The 20887-nt window shown below is 41.9% G+C and overlaps 1 protein-coding gene across 6 annotated transcripts in view; it reads left to right on the top strand.

Moving 5' to 3' along the window:
* Positions 1-20887, top strand: part of LOC138006702 (myoferlin-like) — a 72477-nt gene that overhangs the window by 26447 nt on the left and 25143 nt on the right. For all 6 annotated transcript variants that reach the window (XM_068853196.1, XM_068853191.1, XM_068853193.1 and 3 more), the window contains 24 exons: positions 1254-1322; positions 1883-1926; positions 2599-2675; positions 3001-3101; positions 4096-4209; positions 4759-4858; positions 5118-5320; positions 5680-5786; positions 7500-7584; positions 7955-8065; positions 10270-10422; positions 11538-11687; positions 12700-12780; positions 12985-13064; positions 13856-13970; positions 14205-14307; positions 14925-15058; positions 15640-15822; positions 16062-16116; positions 16208-16285; positions 17485-17666; positions 18230-18379; positions 19356-19454; positions 20345-20506. In XM_068853196.1, coding sequence (XP_068709297.1) covers positions 1254-1322; positions 1883-1926; positions 2599-2675; positions 3001-3101; positions 4096-4209; positions 4759-4858; positions 5118-5320; positions 5680-5786; positions 7500-7584; positions 7955-8065; positions 10270-10422; positions 11538-11687; positions 12700-12780; positions 12985-13064; positions 13856-13970; positions 14205-14307; positions 14925-15058; positions 15640-15822; positions 16062-16116; positions 16208-16285; positions 17485-17666; positions 18230-18379; positions 19356-19454; positions 20345-20506 — 2736 coding nt within the window. The remainder of the gene's footprint in view (positions 1-1253; positions 1323-1882; positions 1927-2598; positions 2676-3000; positions 3102-4095; positions 4210-4758; positions 4859-5117; positions 5321-5679; positions 5787-7499; positions 7585-7954; positions 8066-10269; positions 10423-11537; positions 11688-12699; positions 12781-12984; positions 13065-13855; positions 13971-14204; positions 14308-14924; positions 15059-15639; positions 15823-16061; positions 16117-16207; positions 16286-17484; positions 17667-18229; positions 18380-19355; positions 19455-20344; positions 20507-20887) is intronic.

Raw genomic sequence — 20887 nt, 5'->3', positions numbered from 1 at the left:
TCAAACTTGTAAAATGAGTAGAAAAACTACGATAAAACCGTGAAACACTTTATTTTTAAATGTGCTGCGGTTCAGGTAATCAAAACTGACTTGAGGTGGGCTTCCCATGTGCTTCAATTCGTAGCACTGATAATAGTTCTACAGACATTTGTTGATGAGTACTGAGGACAGCCTAGTTTTAAGTTAAAATTTCGTTTCTTTCTGCGTGCAATTTCGACATCTCAGGGATCTTTCGATTCCGGCGATCTGGTGCAAGGGAAGTTTGTAGTGTTTTGCTTTCTCCTTTTACATCATGCACGAATTTCAGATCATTGGCTTATCAGCTAGAATCTTGAATCCTTTTTTCTGTTTACATTTCCTCCACTTTATCACCGTCTGGAAATGGGGTGGTCCGGGTTAAATCTCGACACATTGACGATACTTTAATTCCCTCAAGATAAAGTAAATCCCACTGACTTCAATACGCCGTTGCTGTGGTTATCACTGATAAAATGGCAGATAAATGTTGTCCCTATCAACGAAATATACCGCAACATTACTATCTACTTTAGATACACTAGTCTATTTTCAAGAAACTAGGGGGACATCTTGACACTTGCTTCCAGTTTGTTTGTCACGTCATCCACGAGGTCTTGCCGAAGAAAAGGAAGGGTGCTGTTGGATCATTTTTTATCCACTCAGTTTCATCTCGATTTAATCTTAGTGTAATGTTATAGCTATAGCTTTCATAAATTAGATCGTTGAATTTTTTAAAGCAAAATTTCCATATGGTAACTGGTAAAGAACAAAAGTACCAATGCAAGCAACCCCATAGCTACGAATTCCAGTAATAACTGTCCCACTTTCAAAAGGTGGGGGCAGAGTTAGTGAGAACTATTGCATGTTAGTTAAAATGATAAAAAAACATAAGCAGGGGGCCTTAAGTGTTGTTCTGTCGATGAACAACCGAAATTGTGATTGGCCGGTCGTCTTCCTAAGGCTGTTATTGTTGACATGCTACGTTCCTCGCTGTTGTAGCAAAGGAGATGGTTAGCTTCGGTTTAAAGAGAATGATGAATCGAGAATACTTAGAAAAAAACCTAAAGCAACTGGAAGGCTTGTGCTAGATGTGAGAGGTAATATTTCAGGAGTTGTTGGACGGTAGAAGAAATATTGTAATGAGTGTTCTCAACCAGGTCTTTCTTGTCTGGAAGGCAAGTTTATCTGGAAGTGATGTGTAAGCGATTAATTGTTCTCATGAATGTTTTTAACAGTCAAAGACAAGAATTCATTACAATTCAGATCATCCCGAATTTAACCAAGAACTTAATGTACAATTTAAGGTGAGTTTCTGTTTGGTAGTTTTCTACTTGTGCTCACCATTTTTACTGTACCCTCTTAGTAACACCTCTGGAATGGCGTCAATGGGGAATTAAAAACAAGCTGTTTGGGGAATTGTTGGTTTGAGGATTTTCTAGCAGGCTATCTAGTTTTAAGCTGCGTCCCTTTTTATGCTAACAATGGTCCTCCTCGCACTGAAGCCGGGGACTGTCATAGAAGTAGTTCTTCGTCAGGAAAACGTATTTCTGTATTTTTTATTTATAAAATGAGGCCTTTAACACTCGTCTCATGACACCTGAATGTTCATGCGACTGCTTCTAACCATTCACGGACCAATGAAAAAGCGGAAATATCAAGTTTCGGCTAAATTGATTTCGTTCGTCTCAAATATTTTCCGTTGTCAGTTTTATTTTTACCCACCTTTACCAATGACGACTGATTCGTCTTGCTTTGCGTCTAATGTACACCCTCTCCATTGGAAGGTTAAATGTTTGTATTAAGAATATTCTGTGCGATATGAGTCGCAAAGTTAAATTAAACAACTTGCTTTTACTGTTTACAGTTTCCTTCCATGTGTGAAAGGATCAAAATGCAGATATTTGATTGGTAAGGGCTAAAAGTTGACGTATGGCCTCAAGAATAAGTACTTTTCTATCGACCGTATCAGAATGCCAATTACAACACGTTTAGGAAATGTTTAGAGAACGCAAGCCTTTGCCCGAAACACGGATTGTGTACGTGTTACCGATTCTGCTCCTGAATATGAAAAATTACGCGCAAATCTTGTGAAATAAGGTTTGTATCCTGTAGCAATGCGCTGTGTGTACGTTTGAACGAAACGCATATCTTCGTGGACTTGGGCTTTCCTGATGTCCTGGATCGTCAAATGAAAAACAAATAAAAATATAATAATAATGATGATGATGGTGATGGTGATGATGATGATGATGATAATGGAAGAAGTGTTCGTCACGATGATTTAAAGTGAGCTTACGTCCAGCGGGGTCTTCATAACTTGGATGCGTCCTTTCTTGCCAGTGCGCTACTACGATGTCTAGAACACGAGCTCGGGTCGCAGTCGCAAAGAACTAATAATAGTATGTAATCCTTTTAGTTTAGTCCAAAATGATGGAATTTGAACCAGTAATTAAGTGTTTTAGTAAAATTGTCAAAATCTGTAAGTATATTTATTGTTTCTATGATGTTTCACTGCCCAGCATCTGCTCGCAGAATTATTCTTACAATCTGTGACCTCTAGTTATATGAATATTTCTTTAGGGATCGTCTGACAGCTGATGACTGTGTAGGCACAGGTTACTTGCCGATCTCAACCATATCTGGCCAGGGAGATGATGGTGAGTGTATTATATACAGACTTTTTCAGAACGCGTTAATCGATTTCATTAGCACTTGCACAAGTACTCTTCTTGTGCAATCGGTAATAAAAATCGCCATACTTTACGAATAGCGTCGGCTAGCCTCAATTTTATTTTATTGATACATATTGAATTAGTTTAAGTGGACGAATTGTTTCACCAAAGTTGTCAGTAGACTCCGCGCTGGGAGCTACAAAGTAACTGAATAGTTTTTGATTAAATCAACGTGGGCCTGATCTCCCAGCTGCAAGGTCGATTGTGTCTTTTTGAATTTTTTGTGATTAGGGTTTTCTGTATTTCGCAGGCTTTCTTCCTCTTTTTGGCCCTTCCTTCATTAACTTTTATGGCTCGACCAGAGAGTATTCCGATCTTCCAGATGAATACGATGACCTCAATTTGGGAATTGTAAGTTTGTTTCTGGTATCCATTTGAAAACTTCGTTTTCTCAAATGAGTTGTTACAGGTCGAACATTGCCACTTTGAAATGGCTGACGTTTCGAGCGTTGGCCCTGCGTCACGGCGAATTAAGTAATCAGTGTGGGTTCTTTGAGGGGATGCTGATATATGTAGTGGCGCCTTTACCATTGGTGGGGACCTGGCGTAGCTCACCTACTGCATGCCTATATAAACCTCAAACAACCCACTTTTCCTCAATTCGAACGGAACAACAGGCCTGCGTCACGTCGCAAACCGAGAAACCTATTTTCCCGTTTCTTTGCCGTGATAAGCGCCACGCATGGTCTTGGTAATAGGCACAGATGAATGCTCTTCCGATTGCGACAGTTTCTTATAGAAATGTTTGGGTAGGATTATCATGTTAATCGTCCAATCGAAAATGTAAACATCAGGCCCCAGTTGTTCCAAAGGTGGATAGCGCGATGCACTGGATAACTCAGTCGGTTTTCCTAATGTTTATCCGCTGGAAAGTGATTTATCCGGTGGATAGCGCTATCCATCGTTTGAACAATCGAAGCCTGGCCTCGGCTGTTCAAACGATGGATAGCGCTTTCCCCCGGATAAATCACTATCCAGTGAATAAGTAATGGCGAAACCAATGACGCTGTTCAGTGGATAGTGATTTATCCGGGGGAAAGCGCCATCCATCGTTTGAACAACTGGGGCCTGGAGAAAAAAAATTATGTCGGCTTTTTGTCCTGAAGCTGTCTTTCTTGCGTCCCACTTGCAAAATTTTGAAAAAGTGAGGCATGCATGATTTACGTAACAAAATTTGACTCAGATTTTTAAAATAAAATCAAAATCCCAACGATTATCCTTACAATCCTTTGAATTCTGTCTGGACATGTCATGATTCCTTTTTATTTTAATTTCTTTGGAACCAAGAAATAATATAGAACAAAATTCGGCGCCGTGAACAAAACTTGCTTGTCTTCGATTTCAGGGTGAGGGAGTTGCATATCGGGGAAGGGTGTTGGTGGAGCTAGAAACCAGACTTGGGCCATCGTCCAAAGAACCATCTGAAGATCTACAGAGCCACGAAATTATCCGCGTGCAGGTACAACCACAAGAAAACTCCCAGTATATAAATTTTGTTCAAGGAGATCTTTATTTTGTAATAGTCGTACGAATTCATGTGATTGGTATCGATAGGACTTGTTCTGCGCAGAGAGACGTTTTCAGGCAATCCAAATCAGAAAGTCATCGTCAGAGCCAATTTGGCATGTTTTGTCGTGGTTTGATTTTTTCCGCCAAGTTACTAAATCTTAAAACACCATTTCTCTGTAATTCATCGCTGCGTGCCAATACAGCATCCCTCATAAATACTTGAAAAGGCGATACATAACTAGTGACGAACAAACGCTCGAAAACAGGCTCTGAATTATTCTCAGGACAAAATTTCTGAATGCGCGTTCATAGCAGACGATCGACAAGCACTCAACCTCGGAATTTTGCCACTGCCGTTTCTTCGAAATCGTGGACTATCGACTACCAAGACATGATTTTTTTTTTGGAATCCCTTTGATCAAGTTCATGCATAACTATACTAATTCCCCTTATCTCCCTTTACTTCTCCTTTGTTAAGCAATCTATTGTTTTGTTCTAGCCATACTTGCGCAGGCGCAAGTTTAAGCTCTTTGCTTGTTTCCTGGAAGCAACCATGGTATCTTCTACAGATGGTCCAGTGGAGTTTGAAGTCAGCATAGGTTAGTGATTGTTCTCTGCAGTTAGCTTATCAGGCCGTTACACACAGAGCAGAGAACGTTCGGCGGCCCATTTCGCAATTTTTGTTGAAGGTGTTGGGTCCTTTCATTATTAAAAGTTAGAGCGTTGGATTTCATGCATTTCCACTAGGATCATATCCTTTCCTGACAACTGAATGGACTTGTCTTCGAAGGTCCTGCCACGGTTTGATAATTACCAAAACGTTGCCCTCTGCTAGTAATGCATTGAATTTTGTCGCAGGAAATTACGGGAACAAACTCGATCAGTCAGTTCCGCCTTCCTCATCAACGACTCCACCCACAAATGCTGTTTATGATGGTTGTTACTATTACTACCTTCCCTGGGGCGACACCAAACCCTGTGTGAGTGTTGACAGTCACTGGGAAGATATTGCCTTCCGTCTGGACAACTTAAACATGTTAACCAGGATGTGTGAACGATTGGTGAGTAACTGTGAAAAGCATGTTGTAAAAGCCTGGGCCTACAAAAAAAAAATATTGTATAAGTTGTTTTCTCCTTCTGTCTTGAAAGACAATGGACTGCGCTGGGAAAGTCAGTTTGCAGTGCTGGAGCAGCGTCGACGGTGACGTTAAAGTGCAATTCTTGAATGGCAGTCTTTGTCGCAGTTGCTGCTTATGTACGCTGTTGGTAGCGCGAGTGTCGAAGCTGCTCTCGCTCTATGAGTAACAAGAACGCACCGTTTGCTTCCCTCAAGACCAGCTTTATAAAGTCCAAATTTATCTATGTTAAATGAATCAGACCATATCTTTTCAGTTTCTTAACTTTTCATTTTTATCTATAGGAAAGTAACATGGAGAAAGTTCAACTCAGTTTAGAGGCCAACGCACCAACAGCTGAGACCGCCTCACTTCTGATAGCTTTGTTAGATCAACTAATATACGACTGCAAGTAAGGGAGACTTCATGGTTGTTGCTTTTTCTACTGAGATGAACGTTTCCGGCTAAAGGAGCAGGGGTATCAACCTGTGAATATTTATATAGGAAAGACATCTGTTTTCAAGTATTCCTTTTGTTAACTTATGAAAATAAGTCAACTATACAAACCTTTTTTTAAATTGGCAGCCAATACAATGTTTTCGCTCATGTGACCAGCAGCCATATTTGCATACTAAAACAAAAGGAAGAATTTTCATAAATAAAGTTCAATTATCAAATACAAGGTGTTACAAATGAACCCACTGGGAACTCGGAAAAAATCCGAGCCCCAGATGGGATTCGAACCCACGACCCTCCGTAATCTAGTACGGATGCTCTAACCACTGAGCTACTGGAGACTCTATGGTGAGCAAGGGTGAAATGTGGGTATTTGACTCGAGCTGTATCACGCAGCCACAGAGTCAAATTTCGACTGACAGCATAGCTCATGACTGCCTCACGCAGTCACATAGTCACACTGAGAGCATTGTAACACCTTGTATTTGATATATGTTAACCATTGTCTCACATTCGCTCACTTTGGTGGTTGGTTGGCCGCATCGTTCACGGAAATGCAGGCAACTGTATTTCAATGATGCTCTAAGTGTGACTGCGTGAGGTAGTCATGAGCTGTGCTGTCAGTCGAAATTTGACTCTGTGGCTGCGTGATGCAGCTCGAGTCAAATACCCACATTTCACCCTTGCTCACCATAGTCTCCAGTAGCTCCGTGGTTAGAGCATCCGTACTAGATTACGGAGGGTCGTGGGTTCGAATCCCATCTGGGGCTCGGATTTTTTCCGAGTTCCCAGTGGGTTCATTTGTAACACCTTGTATTTGATATATGTTAACCATTGTCTCACATTCGCTAAAGTTCAATTCACAAAAGAATATTTCACTCCTCCAACGTGACCGGTGTTTCTTTGTTTCACTCGTTCAACATGGCCGCTTTGACGTCATGTGGAAAACTCTATAAAGGATCTTGTTGAAACATTAGTAACAACAGATGACGGCAACGAGATCTTTACCATTGTTTTGTATCTTATGAAACCGTTGTGAACAGCGTTCAAGTTTGAGCATTGAAAAGAGGACCGTTAAAATGGAAGTTTTCTTAATTTGATTTTCCAAAACGTAGTGTTGATGCTTAGTTTCCAAAGTACTCTTTCCGGTATTCACTCTTCGCCATATAGCGGGAGGGCGATCACCCTGCTAGCAGAGCCTTTCTTTTGCTTGCTCGATTTTGGCGTTCTCAAGAAAGGCTCTGCATGAATCGAGTAAGATCTTTATTGAATATGCACTGCATGTTGCCAGGATACAGTCTCGAACCCAAGCCTAATATGCCAGATCTCGCCGCCATCTTGGTTTTTCATGGTACAGCGGGCTCAATTATAACCATCGGTTTTGTCACTAAACGGACGCTCGCACTGGAAAAACCGGTTTGACGAGAGAAAACAAGATTGACTAGTCCAGAAGTTCGGGCTGGGGCAGCTTCAAAGAGTTGACGCGATTCGGGCAGAGCCTACTTTTCTCCTCCTCAGTAAAGAAAAAGACAAAGGGAGGCTCTGCTCGCAGGGTGGAGGGCGATCAGACATCGTGCGTCTGCTCACGATGGAAAATACGCATTCTTACACAGCATTCTATCCGTCCTCTTTACAACCACTTCATTGTCCTTCCTTTTTCATCTTTCAGAAAGCCCTTACAAAAGGTTGACAGTGTGACTCCTGGCGTGAATGAGCTTGATCTCAAGATTCAAGAGATACGAATAATGGAAAAGGTGCATTTCTGTGAAGTTTTATTGTTAGGATATCTGATTTTCTCGATACCAATTGTGAACCATAAAGTGGTTTTGTTTAGTCCTTTGACCTGGTACCAGGGATTGAACTCCACTCCATATCAGATAGTGTCGAAAACTCAACCAAGCAATACATTTCCTAGTTATAATCATCGTTTAATTCCTTCAAAGAAATAGAAATCTCATATAATATCACAAGATAAGAGCTCCACCATTTGCTTCGCGCTCGCTAAAGAGAAGAGGGGACATGACATCTTGGTCGTCGACAACCCTGGTGCAAAGTTCAACGTACGGCTTATGTAATTAATCAACCTATTAGAAATATGAACAGTTTCCGAATTTTTGACCACAGTTAACCATTATGGAAGAAGCAAGCAAACTTCGTGAAAGTGCAACCGACGTAGCTGAAGCTATGTGTGAAATCGAGGTCTATATGCAGAGAATTAAAGATATAGCTGTTGAGGTAATTTTTTTGCTAAAACTCTATCTAAGGGTTGGGCTACAGCAGGAAGTTAAAGAGGAAATTCGAACAAATGACCTCTGCGATGCCTGTGCAATTCTCTGCCAACTGAGCTATGAAGCCACTCAGTTGGGAGGAGGTCAATTTGTTGGGCTCGTGTGTTCCCATGAAAGGACTCGATGAATGAAATAACGTATATATTTGAATTTTTCAGGTGGGTATAAGAGATTTTCAAGTAACATCGAATGATGTATGAAATCTGGAAACTATAAGCAATTGCCTCTTATAAAGAGTGCGGGGATGACCTCTCTTTCGTCTATATCCGTATTTCAAGGATATATTCATTTCTTTCGTCGAGTTCTTGACGGCAACAAAGGAGCCCAACAAACTGACCTGCTCCGATCCCAACTGAGTGGCTTCATAGCTCAGTTGGTAGCCCACCGGTGGCTCAGTTGGTTGAGCACCGGGCTGCCATGCGGGAGGTCGTGAGTTCGACTTCGGCCGGACCAACACTCAGGGTCTTAAAATAACTGAGGAAAAAAGTGCTGCCTTTGTAATTACATCCGCAAATGGTTAGACTTTCAAGTCTTCTCGGATAAGGACTATAAACCGTAGGCCCCGTCTCACAAATATCTCCCATGTTTATAAGTTCTCTGTGGGACGTTAAAAGAACCCCTCACGCTATTCGAGAAGAGTAGGGGATGAAGTTCTCGGTGTTGTGGGAGATCACTTCTCTCTTTAAACGTTGCAGTTGCCGTTGTGGTATTAATCTTCGTCTTGAAGGGCAATTTCGGTATTAATTTTATTTGCTCATGAAGATTTGCAATTATTACCATTTTTTTTTGGGAGGCGCGGTGGCCTCGTGGTTAGTGCGCTCGACTCCGGATCGAGCGGTCCGGGTTCGGGTCCTGGCCGGGGACATTGTGTTGTGTTCTTGGGCAAGACACTTTACTCTCACGGTGCCTCTCTCCACCCAGGTGTATCAATGGGTACCGGCGTAATGCTGGGGGTAACCCTGCGATGGACTAGAATCACATCCATCCAGGGGGGAGTAGAAATACTCCTAGTCGCTTCATGCTACGGAAACCGGAGATAAGCGCCGGCCTGATGGGCCTTCCTAGGCTCGTAACAGAGAGAGAGTTTTTTCGTTTCGATGTCTGGTCACATAAAATGCGGCAAATGGTATTGAAGCCAGTGGGATGGGTGTTATCTCCTTAGGTTTGTTTTCGGTGTATCCGCTGTGGTAAGGTAGTACCTGTCTTACAGATGAATGACTTTTTTGACAAATTTTCCTGTTTGTACCCATTGGCAAATTTATTAGTTGTCACGTGCACATTGCTCGTATTGACAGTGCTTCAAACCCTCTATGAACCTAGCAACACCCAAGTGGCCCGTTTTTGACGTGGAAGATGGTGGCGCTACATGTGGAGTTTAAAGGGTTCGCATGCAAGTACTTTGTACAAAAGGGACTTGAGGAGGCTCGAAACGGTTTCAACACTTAGAAGACTCTGTTTAGATCGAATAACGCTACAACACTGTATCACGTAACAGCAATGTTATGGTACCATATGAAACACCGATTACTTCCAAACAAGATGTGATCATTATTGTGATGTAATAAATTACCTTGGCAACGGGAAAGCCCAGCAAAGACGCCCTACATTTTAGATTTAGTTGCTCATATCTCAAGAACGAACTCGGTGACCCCTTCTTTTTTATTGCTGAAAAGGCCACGATGAAACTTTCGGCAAAGGTTAAAAAATTCATTTCTAAAGGATTCAGAGCTACCTTTAAAAAAGTCACAAAATTAAGCTGGCTCTGGATCCACTAGACAGAATTTTTTAAAACTTTGCTGAAAGTTTCATCATGCACTTCTGATTATTTTTCAGACAAAAAAATGGGGGTCATCGAGTTCATTTTTGAGATATAAGCAACTAAAGACAAAATAAGGGGTGTTTTTACAGGGCTTGCCGGTTGCCACGGTGACATATTACGTCAAAAGAATGACTGTATCTTGTTTAGCAATAATTCGTGTTTCATTTGGTACCACAATATTGCCAATACATGATACAACATTGTGGTGCCGATCCTACTAATAAGAGCGTCACTTAGAATCGTTGAAACGGGTACGAGCCTCCTTAAACTCTCTCTCTACGTCTTCTGCTTCTTTGGAAGGAGTTTCATTTTGGTATCTTTTTTTTCTTTAGCCCCAAAACAGCATGCCCGATGTTGTGATTTGGCTTCTCAGTGGAACCAAGCGAATCGCTTATTTTCGTATTCCTGCCTACGAAGTTCTGTACTCACCACATTCCGATGCCTGTGGCCAGTATTGTGGCAAGGTCTTCAACATGTTCATGAAGGTGACGAGCAAATACTGATTTTGTGTCTTATTTAGCTCCTAAAGCGAAGTTAAACTTCTGTTTTAATTGATGATAATTGTGACCAAACTGGATCTACTAACACCAAGTTTGAAGCTCCGCTTCAAACACATTCCTCTTACTAAAGTAAGTAACCCCCCGGCCTGCGTTTTTTCCGGTTCAATTTTGAGGCCTCCTCGTGCTTTGCACTCCAGTCAAACAGATCTGGAAAACTGGATCCGCAACATTTCGCGCAGGCCCGAGAAAACGAGATTAGCAACTTACATCTTTTGATTCTCAAACTGCGCGGCAAAGCAGTCCAGGAAGTCAAAATAAGGTCCATTAAATTGACCCAATCATAGTTTTTGTACTGTGAGATATATAAGAGACCGAAAAGAAAGAACATCAAACTAACTTACACTCAGCATTTTACTCAAATACCAGCACCAGTTTGAATCGGATAACGCCCAGGGACCGGTTGCTCAAAGCCTGGTTTGCGTCCACCGTTGGTTGAGAAGTATCAAAAACCTATAGGTTTCCATAGTAAATAACCCTGGTTAGCGCTAACCATGCTTCGAGCTACCCGGGCCAGGTTGTATTAGCTCGCGCACCGGTGGCTCAGTTTGTTGAGAATCGGGTTGCAATGTGGGAGGTCGTGAGTTCGACTCCGTCCGAACCAACACTCAGGTTCTTAAAATAACTGAGGAGAAAGTGCTGCCTTTGTAATGACAGCTGCAAATGGTTAGACTTTCTTGTCTTCTTGGATGAGGACGATAAACCGTAGGCCCTGTCTCACATCACTTGTGTGGAACGTTAAAGAACCCACACACTGTTCGAAAAGAGTAGGGGACGTAGTATAGTCCCCAGTGTGGTGGTCTCTCACTCATTCTGTTCCGGGCCCTGGTTCAACTTCTCAGCTTCACTTGTAAATAGGCAACTGGTTTGCCTCGAGCCAGTTGAGTTCTTAACAGTTGTTGCTGATCTGTTTTTTCGTTTCGTCGATTTTGTTTTAAGCCCCTATGGGGAGTGGTCAGTTAAGTATGCATTGTATTGTATTGTATTGTATTGTATTGTATTGTATTGTATAATGGTTCATTGAATCTTCCTTGTCATCGTAGTACCCAGGAAAGAAACAATTCAACTTGGAAGATTTTCCTGAGGTTCCGGCGCATGTTCGAATGGTAGTCTGGTTGGGTCTAGAGAAGCACCAAGAAATTTGGACTAACAGGGAGCAAACAGAGGGAGACTTCTGTGTGTATGCGGAGACGGTATGTCTTGACTATTTTCACAACGTCATTGAAATACGATAGACGTACTTTAAGAGCGCGCGTGCGCATGCGTGCGTGTGGTTGGTAGATAGTTGCGTGTTCAGTTGGGTCGAGTTAGAATAGTGCAAGCAATATATAATGTTATTGAAAAATACGTGATGAATCGAGTTAGTGTTAATGTGTATGGCCAAATGTTATGTCATGTAAAACTACAGGAGAGAGATTAAGTAGGGAAACAATTGCCGCATTTACTGAAGCAAAATGCATACACATGTACTCATAGCAGGGAAGAAATTACTCATGATAAATAGTCGCCAAAAAGGGAAATAATTTGTAAATTGCTGTTTTTGGCTGCGCGTGGGTTTCTCTTCTCGTTCCTTGCACGCCTGAATTCCTTCTCGCCAAAGTTGAACATGTGTCTCGTTTGTATGTTTGACGAATTTAAGTGGCCCTGTGTGATTAGTGATATCTACAGTGATATGAGGTAAATAACTTTTAGTTTTTTGTGCAGTATGTGCTGCAAACTACATGAAGCAGTGTTTAAATTGTCTCACTTTGTTTTCCTGGGTAGTTTCGTTGTGCTTCATATCAAAGATCTGGGAATAAACTGTTCTAGATCATAAGCTGATTAATACAGACACAAGAGTGACGAATGCACGAAAGAAATAGGATGGCTATTTCTCACAGCTTCATAAAACAAAGCACATTGAAGACTTTCATGTTAATTTTGCTTTGTTATAAAGAAAGTATAGCTTTCTGCTCAATTTTCTTGTCAAACGACCATTTATCTTCTCTTGGAAGGCGTCAGTACAAAACTTGCCAACTCTGAGCCAGTCAGCGCGCTATAAGATTGAACACAGTTGTGCTTACGTAAGCTCTGTTCTTTGAGCTGCTGATAAGGCACGTAATTTAAGCTAATTGGAGCTTGCTATTAGAGCACTTTATAAGGACTTGTATCTCTGTAAATAAGTATTGTTGTTTTCTTACTCTTTATTTTTGTCCACCTCTTTAGTACGAGAATCAAATGAATGTGCTGGGTACTTGGACTTCAAAAGGACTTCCCCGTCCTTCGTGGTCAAATGCTAGAGGAGATGTAAGAGTATATTCTCGGCTTGAGGCTCGCATTAATTCTTATTCTTTTATTTACTGTACCAGTCAACTTTTGATCATTATCACGCTACTAGCCGTGCACAAGCAGATTTCAAGTAAACAATGCTCTTTTGATGGTCTGGTCTTTGGATGAGTCATTCAGTGTTAATTTTAAGTCTTCATCAGCATTTTCTTTGTTTTTTTGTAGTTGAAGCTATACAAAGACTACTTTGTGCCTCCATCTGGCTGGTATTTTGAAGGAGATTGGTTTGTCAACCCAGAGCTCAGGTAATCTTCGTTTCATTCGAGAGATTAGAGGCGTAAATCAATCAAGTGTATTCGGAGAAGCGCGAGCTACAAACCGTGGTTGAGTCAGAAACTTTCCGCCAGGGTTCAGGTGGCTTTTTGCACATCAAAAGGAAAACCCGCTTTGTTTGTTTTTGGCAAGTTCTTCCGTTTAAACGGCTAAAACTAAAAATGTTTTGCCGAAAAGGGCTGCAAACGTGTAACGCTACAAGAATAAACACCAAAGAGTCGCTTGTTTAACCTTCAACTTAGGTCCGTGATTTTTGAATATTAGAAAAATGCCGTATTTCACTAACCGCATGGGGCCTCTCTTTTCGAAAATTTCCAATTTCAAATGGCAAGCGTGACCGCAGGAACAATCACGTGACGTTTCAAAGAGAAAGGTTTGCGTTTTTGCGGACATATTATGTGCGAAATGTCCCTTTTAAGCTTCGCGTTTAAGGAAAACGGCAAACGTTGGTTTGTAAGTTGGTTTATTCTTGTCTCTAAGCTTAAAGCGATAGTTATCGGGAACGTACTGGAAGACAAGAATAATCTCTGATAAAAGGAATTTACTTATTAGTTACATGATGAGCAGGAACCTAACATTATCCTTGATTGATGGCAGCAAACAGAAACCTTCATCTCAGTCTCCAATTAAGTTCTCAAGAATGCGAACTGTTTGAAGAAGAATAAAGAATGGAACATAATTCTTCAACTGACTTAAGTCCTTACTAAAAAGCGTAACTGGCAAAATCCTTTTTATAGTCATTGACGAGTTTGTCTTTCAACAGCATGACATACGACAGAGACAGCGGCCATAAAAGCTTCCTTGAGGATGTTTTTGAGAACGAGTCTCGCCTTCCCGGAGGCAGCTGGGGTCCTTCTACTGTGCCTTGGACAGATGTGGTTGGTATCGTGCTAAACTAGTGTCATTTTGTTCCCTCTGAGTTCGTTACGCTTTTCATCACCAAGAATGTACGCATTTGGGATGTTTTGTAAATCAAACACATGGCAGCCATAAAGTAAAGCTGAAGAAACGTTCACTTCAATGTGATGGGCTAAGCGCAAGAATCCTTGATTCTGTTTCCTTTCTATTTCTATTTTCAAAATGATCATGTGATAAATGATGTTTCTTTGCAGCGTGGTGATGCAGTGACACCAAGGGATGAAATAAGTTGCCCGGAAGATTGGTCATGGACCACAGACTGGACAGTGGACTTAAATCGAGCTGTGGATGAAGACGGTAATGAATGAATAGTGAATCTTTTAACTTCATTAAGCGTAACGTAGAAGAATGCATCTTTGCATCTTTCATGTGGGTTTTGAAACGAGAGGTCGTTGACAGAACAACAACTTTTCTCGCAGTTTTACCCTGTATAAACTCGTATTAAATTGATGTTTCTGGGAATTCCGAGATACATTAGCGCACAAGTAAGAGCAATAGCTTCGCACCATTGTGATAAATTTTCATTATCAACTCCGTTGATAAAAACTACATTTTTGAGTACTACTTCCTCACCGACGAGCACCACAGTTTCTTTAGAAACTACCCCCTTTAAAACAAAAGGGAGTCGACTTTGCGGATGCTCTTTTCTGTTTAGGAAGTTTTTCTTCTCACCTGCTCTTACGACTCATAATGCTCCTGCGTGAACATAACCTTGTGACGTCACAAGGCTATATCATGTGATGATTTGGCCGCGCGATAACAAGTCAAATAGCGGGTATTTCAATTGAAAGCTAAAATTCAGGGTTTCATCCATTTCGAACACTTTGTATCTTTAAAGTTGTTTTTTTAAACAGGGGAAAAATCCCTGTCATATGGACTTTAAAAGTTCATTATCATTATCACCTGGTTCGCAGGTTACGAGTATACAGTCGAGGCCACGTTAGGTGGTTATGGTCCCGTGGAGAAGACGTATCATTTGTGCCGGCGGCGACGCTGGGTCAGAAACAGAGTGGTGATCAAAGATTTAAAGTTGCAAGAAGAAGAAGAGGTAAAATCCGACAGTTGACCATCAATGCACGTACCCCTTGCTGTGCACCAATGGTTTTGTAACTTCTAGTTGGGCGCTTTCCATTTGACAGAACTGACCGGCCAGACCGGGCATTTGGAAGAACTAAACTCTTCAACGCCTTCAAATTAACACACTTCGAGGGTGATATATACTTCTTTAGAAGAATGCGAGCGACCATCATGCAAGTGTTCCTTCAAATTGTTGCATTTTCTTTGCAAGCTGACGGGTCTGGCCGGCCAGTTCTGACAAAACTGGAAAGCTTCCTTAGCTTGGCCTTAAGCCTTTCGTTTGTTCTTCAAAGCTCATTTTTCGGCGTTATGTCTTCTTGTTAAGGAATCCATTTTTATAACCTCAGTTAAGAATGAAAACTCGTTCTGATTAGAAAGGGTGTGAACCAGGACTATCGTGGCCAACGAGAATCAAGACGACTCCGCCAAAAAGCTCCTGTGATTCACGGCTGGGTTACTCAGTACGCTTCTGTAATATGTCCTCTTTCATTATGGCGTCGACTACTCCTTGGTTGAAATTATTAACTCAAGGAATATTGTTATCCACCTCAGAATCGAACGGAGCAGCTATCTAAAGAGGGTTGGGAGTATGCACCGGTGTTTACGATGAAGTTTCACGCCAAGGAACGCAAGATGGATCTTGTGCGAAGACGACGCTGGCACCGAAAGATGGTTCAGGATGATCCCAGTGCCCCAGCAGTTTTTCACCTTGATGTCGGAAGCAGCGATGATGATGTAAGAATAGCATTCTTTTAAATTTATTACCCATGTTAGCACGTTGTTTGTGCGAGAATCTCTCATAACGCCCGTGCATCTCGCAAGCTGAAATGTAAAACCTAAAACATAGTTTCTGATGAGTCAGAGCTATATTTCTATGGTCCATTGTTAAGTATATGACACTATTGATTTTCGAGTTATTTCTTCCTCTCTATTCCCATCTCATTCTGCGCTGTTTTGTTTTGTTTTTCCTTCAGGATAAGGACACAGAAACCATGATGAATGCGCCTAGAATGTTCATAACTTTTGACAGTATGTTTCATTCGTTGTAGTCATACTCAGATACAAGCCAGTGCTCCTTGAGCGTTGGTTCTAGTCAGCTAACATAGTGGTTATCTTCTAGAGCCACACAAGTTCCAACTGAGAGCGTATATCTACCAAGCACGTGATCTCTTAGCTGCAGATGCTGATGGTTTTTCAGGTAATTGCGCAGTTAAGTGTCATTTAAACCACGGCTGGCGAGATTTGTCAACCCAGAACGTGGGCTCCCTCTCCTTCTCTCTCTCTCTCTCTCTCTGTCTTCTTCTTCCCTGGTCGTGGTCGACTTGGAAGGGAAAGGGGGAGCCTGGGTTTGAAGTTCGAAATATGCTGTTTTTCGCAAACAGAAAAATGACATTTTGTAGTCTGTGGGACGACTGCTCTCGATGAGTACTTCTTTTAGGGCAAACTTCGCTAACAAACGCGTTTAAATATTTGACCTGCCTTGCGATTACGTGTTACGGTTACCGTATTGTTACCGAGACAAGAACTGAGTGAAGTGAAGTATAAGGGTAGCATGTAATGGCCATAGACTTATGAAATTGTGGCCCTCAATGAGAGAAGACCACAACACCGGGAACCCCGGGGATCTTTAACGTTCCACAGAGACGGGGGCCTACGGTTTATAGTCCTTATCCGAAAAGACATTTGAGGATGTAATTACAAAGGCAGCACTTTCTCCTATGTTGTTTTAACGGCCCTGATTGTTCATCCGGCCGGCGTCGAACTCACGACCTCCCGCATGGCAGCCCTATGCTCTGTCAACTGAGCCACCGTTTGCGCGTTGAGTTTTGTGGTGGGGTTTTGTGTCGGAACAAAAAGAGAACCCAAACTCCTCACAATTATTCAAAATGGTGGCGCCCGGGAAATTTGAACATAAAAATTCGTTATTTCTGATACAAAAACTATTTTAGAGAAATTTTCGAACATATTTAATTGCGAAAATTATTTTCTGTTGTTAAGAGTTGGAAGTGGAAGTTCAACAAACAACAACTCTTTTTGCTCTTAACTGGTTACGATTTCAATTTGATATTACCTCATTAGGAAAGACATAAAAACACTTAAAAGTGAAAAGTAATGAAGGCTAATAGAACCGCGAAGATCATAGCTTCATAGATCATAGATCATAGATCATAGCGAAGATCATAGCTTCACTTGAGAACCGTGAGGTTATCAAGTTAGCCTTCTTCATTGTCCCGCGGCTTTTGAGAGCTGGTACACTGGCCATCCCAGTTGTTCCTACGAGAGCTGCTACAAAGCTCGATTACTGACGAATAGGGTGCTCGTGTTGAAGTTTACAATTCACCATTTTTTTAGCTATTATTGAAAGTAAGTTTTGTATTGCTCTATTGTTTTTCGCAGATCCTTATGCTCGAGTTGTGTTCGGTACACAGAGTCAAGTCACAGAGACGCTGGCACGAACAATCTGTCCGACCTGGGATCAAACGCTTATTTTTGAGAACGTTCAAATATATGGCGGTATTGACAAGGTGGTAAATAATCCCCCTGAGGTCATCATTGAGTTGTTCGACAAGGATGCTGTGGTGAGATATTTGACTCCGTTTGTAGGAGATATTGGTAGTCAATCCTGTTTTCAAACCAATTTTTTAAGTGTAAACGAAAAGCAGTGTAATGCCTTTGACCGATCACAACAAGTGCAAAGAGCGCAATCAACCAATCAGAATTAGGCGCGGTTACTTGTGCCTTCTTCAAATCGCGGGGAAACTGCGCTTCCGTTGCCTTTGCTTTATTTTTCATTGGCAGGAAAGGTAGCGTGAATTTAGTAAGCAAATCATTGCAAAACCAAAGCAAGATATCGCCCTTCCCCATTCTCCACTAACGCCACCGAATCCAATGATTTCCCCTCTCCTACCCCAAGAAAATAAGAACTAACAAGCACTTGGTAATGTTGAAGTCGTCGACCAAACGGTGTGAGAACATTAAATATAATAATTGTGCCCCTTGTATTTCGACCCTGTCTATACCGCAGTTTATCACGCGCAAACATGTCAATGTTGCGTTGGTTGAGAACGGGCCAGGACAGTTGGGCCAATGACGTACCTTAGAATTAAAAAAAAACGGCTCTTCTTTCCTTATTACGTTAAAGGGAAAAGATGAATTCATGGGTCGCTGTGTTGTCACTCCGCTTGTCAAGGTAAACGGTCAAGAACCTCCATCTCCAAGGTTACTGTGGTATGACGTCTCTCGAATCGGCGAGGAAGCTGGGGAGATTCTAGCTGCCTTTGAGCTTTTCTTGGTAAGTAGATAACAGTGCACATTTTAAACTGACGAGAGGAAATCGAGGGTTACATGTTCGGATTCACCGTGTGACACTGTGTATTTATAGCGGGGCTCCAGGCGCCTTCGGCGCGCGCGCGGAGCACCATGGGTAAGAGAATATAGTGATCCATCTGTGCGAGAAATTTTGGTTTCGTTCGCCGTACGCCCGCCCATACGTCCACTCATCCATATGTGCCAATGTCAAACATTGTGGTGCAACCCGAGTTTTTTGGCGGGAACATTTTTTGATATTGGACATTCATGTTAAGGTGAACTGACTCTGTCAAAAACAAGTTATCCGCTGACCAATATCACGTGACCGTATCGCGGGCTTAAGTTTAAACTCATTAAGGTCAGCTGTGTTTTAAAGTTGACCGCTGACTTGGTGCTGGTTTTCGATTAGATCGCAGGCTCAAGCCTGGTTAACTTATTATAAACACGGGAGCTCCGCTTTTAGGCTTGGCTAAATCTATATATTGGAATCGTAAAAAGGTATCTTCAGGTTTCTTAGGGACTGGGAGCAGGGTTGCCGCATTTGTGAGTTCCTTTGCCTTCCCCCGTTGTCAGATCAAGAGGTTGAGTTCTCTGCTCTACTGTCCGAGAGGTTTATCTCCGGCTACTGCTCATTTTACCTCTCAACAAGAACCAACACTTCATTCGATCTGCTGTGCTTTGAGTTGTCTCTCCGATTAATACAGCACTTTGTGCTTGGCTGATTATTATCATTATTATCCTTTATTATCAATTTTCGTTCCATTTCGCCTTTTCTCATCCACTGCCATTTAAGTAGTGCCTATAATGGGGTCGTGGTGAAGTTGTGGGAATTTTCAGCCATGGAAGCCAGTTAACCTATTCCCGCCTGTGGGTTACCTGTGGCATTGGATGCCCTTTAACTCTCCAGCTACTATGCTCTTTTCGACTCCGTTATGGACGTTCAACTTGTGTCATTTCAGGATGAGGGTGCGGATTTGCCGTTTGCTCCACCAATGAAGGGAAACCTGTATCTCGTACCCAATGGAATCAGGCCTGTCATGCAGCGCACTGCCATCGAGGTTTGTTCCCCTGGGCCCGTTTCCTGGAATTCCTCAGTGCCTTTCGGGCCGAGGAGTCATTCTGAAATTGTGATAAACTTATCCTATAAAAACGTTGGTCTTTTCAATATGTTTCAAGCGCAGGCAAAGTTTCGCCGTTCTGTCAACGAACAGAGGATGTATGGCATCAGAAACATGCCTTAGAAGTATTGGAACTTTCGGGCACGTGAACCAAACTGATATGTCATCCAGATGGATGAGGCATTTTAAATAGACGTGACTGAGTATCATGTAAGATTCAGATCAACATAAGATTATAAATCTGCAAAGGTCACTCTCAAGAGGAAAATGGTTGACTTCGATTTTCATAATTCTGTGGAATCTCACCTTCAAGCGCTAAGCGTTTTGGCTCCGATAAATGAAATTTCCGAACATAGCTGGGGAAGATCGACTCAAGAAAGTGAATTGTAGTTTTTGTTTAGTTTACAGCTCGAGTACCACTATGATTTATTTTTTTTAGAGGTTCTTCAGTAAAAATGATTCGCATAGATTCCATCGACGTCAAGTTCGAATGTACGAATGCACCGTGGGAACCAAAGATGCTGATTGGTAAATTATGTCACGCATCAGTTTCGGGTCAACTCTTGGCTTGGTGTCGGAAGTTTGATTGTTGGAAGCCAAAACGCAGTTTCGTTGTTGGCGCTTGGAGATGACATTCCGCAGAATTATGAAAATCGCAGTAAGCAGACATAGTTTTGAGTGGACATATCCCTTTCGCGTCCCCCCACCTCCCCCCCGGCGGATCGCCATTGACGAGTCAAAACCTCTGGCGTTACAGTAAATTCTGTAAGTGCCGCTCTTGGAAGGGAAATGTTAAACAATTAAAAAATATTTCATTCTATATGATTCAGGTCCTTTGCTGGGGGGTAAGAAACATGAAGAGATACCAGCTTGCCAGTGTTTCATCACCCAGCATCGAGTTTGAATGTGGAGGTCACGTGATTCATTCGACGATAATTAAGAACACGCAGAAGAATCCCAATTTCGATCAGCCGCTGTTCTTCTTTGATGTGGTCAGTGTTTTGTATCGTCATTCTTCCGAATTGCATCAGGTCCTTTCGTAGTTCACCGGAGCATCTTTTTCAAAGCGAGTGTTACGCGAGCGATCTTGGGCACCTTAGTTTTTACGACGGCGACATCAACGGTTACGTTGACATGCGGTCTTCTCCAGACTAGACGAACAACCCACTCTGAATTCGTCCTGACTGTATTTAAATGAGGAAAGAAAATTAAAATTTGGGGTTGTGTTCACACGTTTTCCATAGGCCTTGAGATTGAGTCATTTTACGTCGCTGATTTGCAGAAAAAGGGAAAAAATGTACAAAAGCGGCAAACGCACGTTCATAGCCATTGTTCTGTTCATCAAATGTTACTGTTTCCGTGGTGTTCTCGTT

The sequence above is a fragment of the Montipora foliosa genome, chromosome 6 (genome assembly GCF_036669935.1).
Source record: "Montipora foliosa isolate CH-2021 chromosome 6, ASM3666993v2, whole genome shotgun sequence".
Taxonomy (NCBI): Eukaryota; Metazoa; Cnidaria; class Anthozoa; order Scleractinia; family Acroporidae; genus Montipora; species Montipora foliosa.
This window is presented reverse-complemented; position numbering and strand designations above follow the sequence as displayed.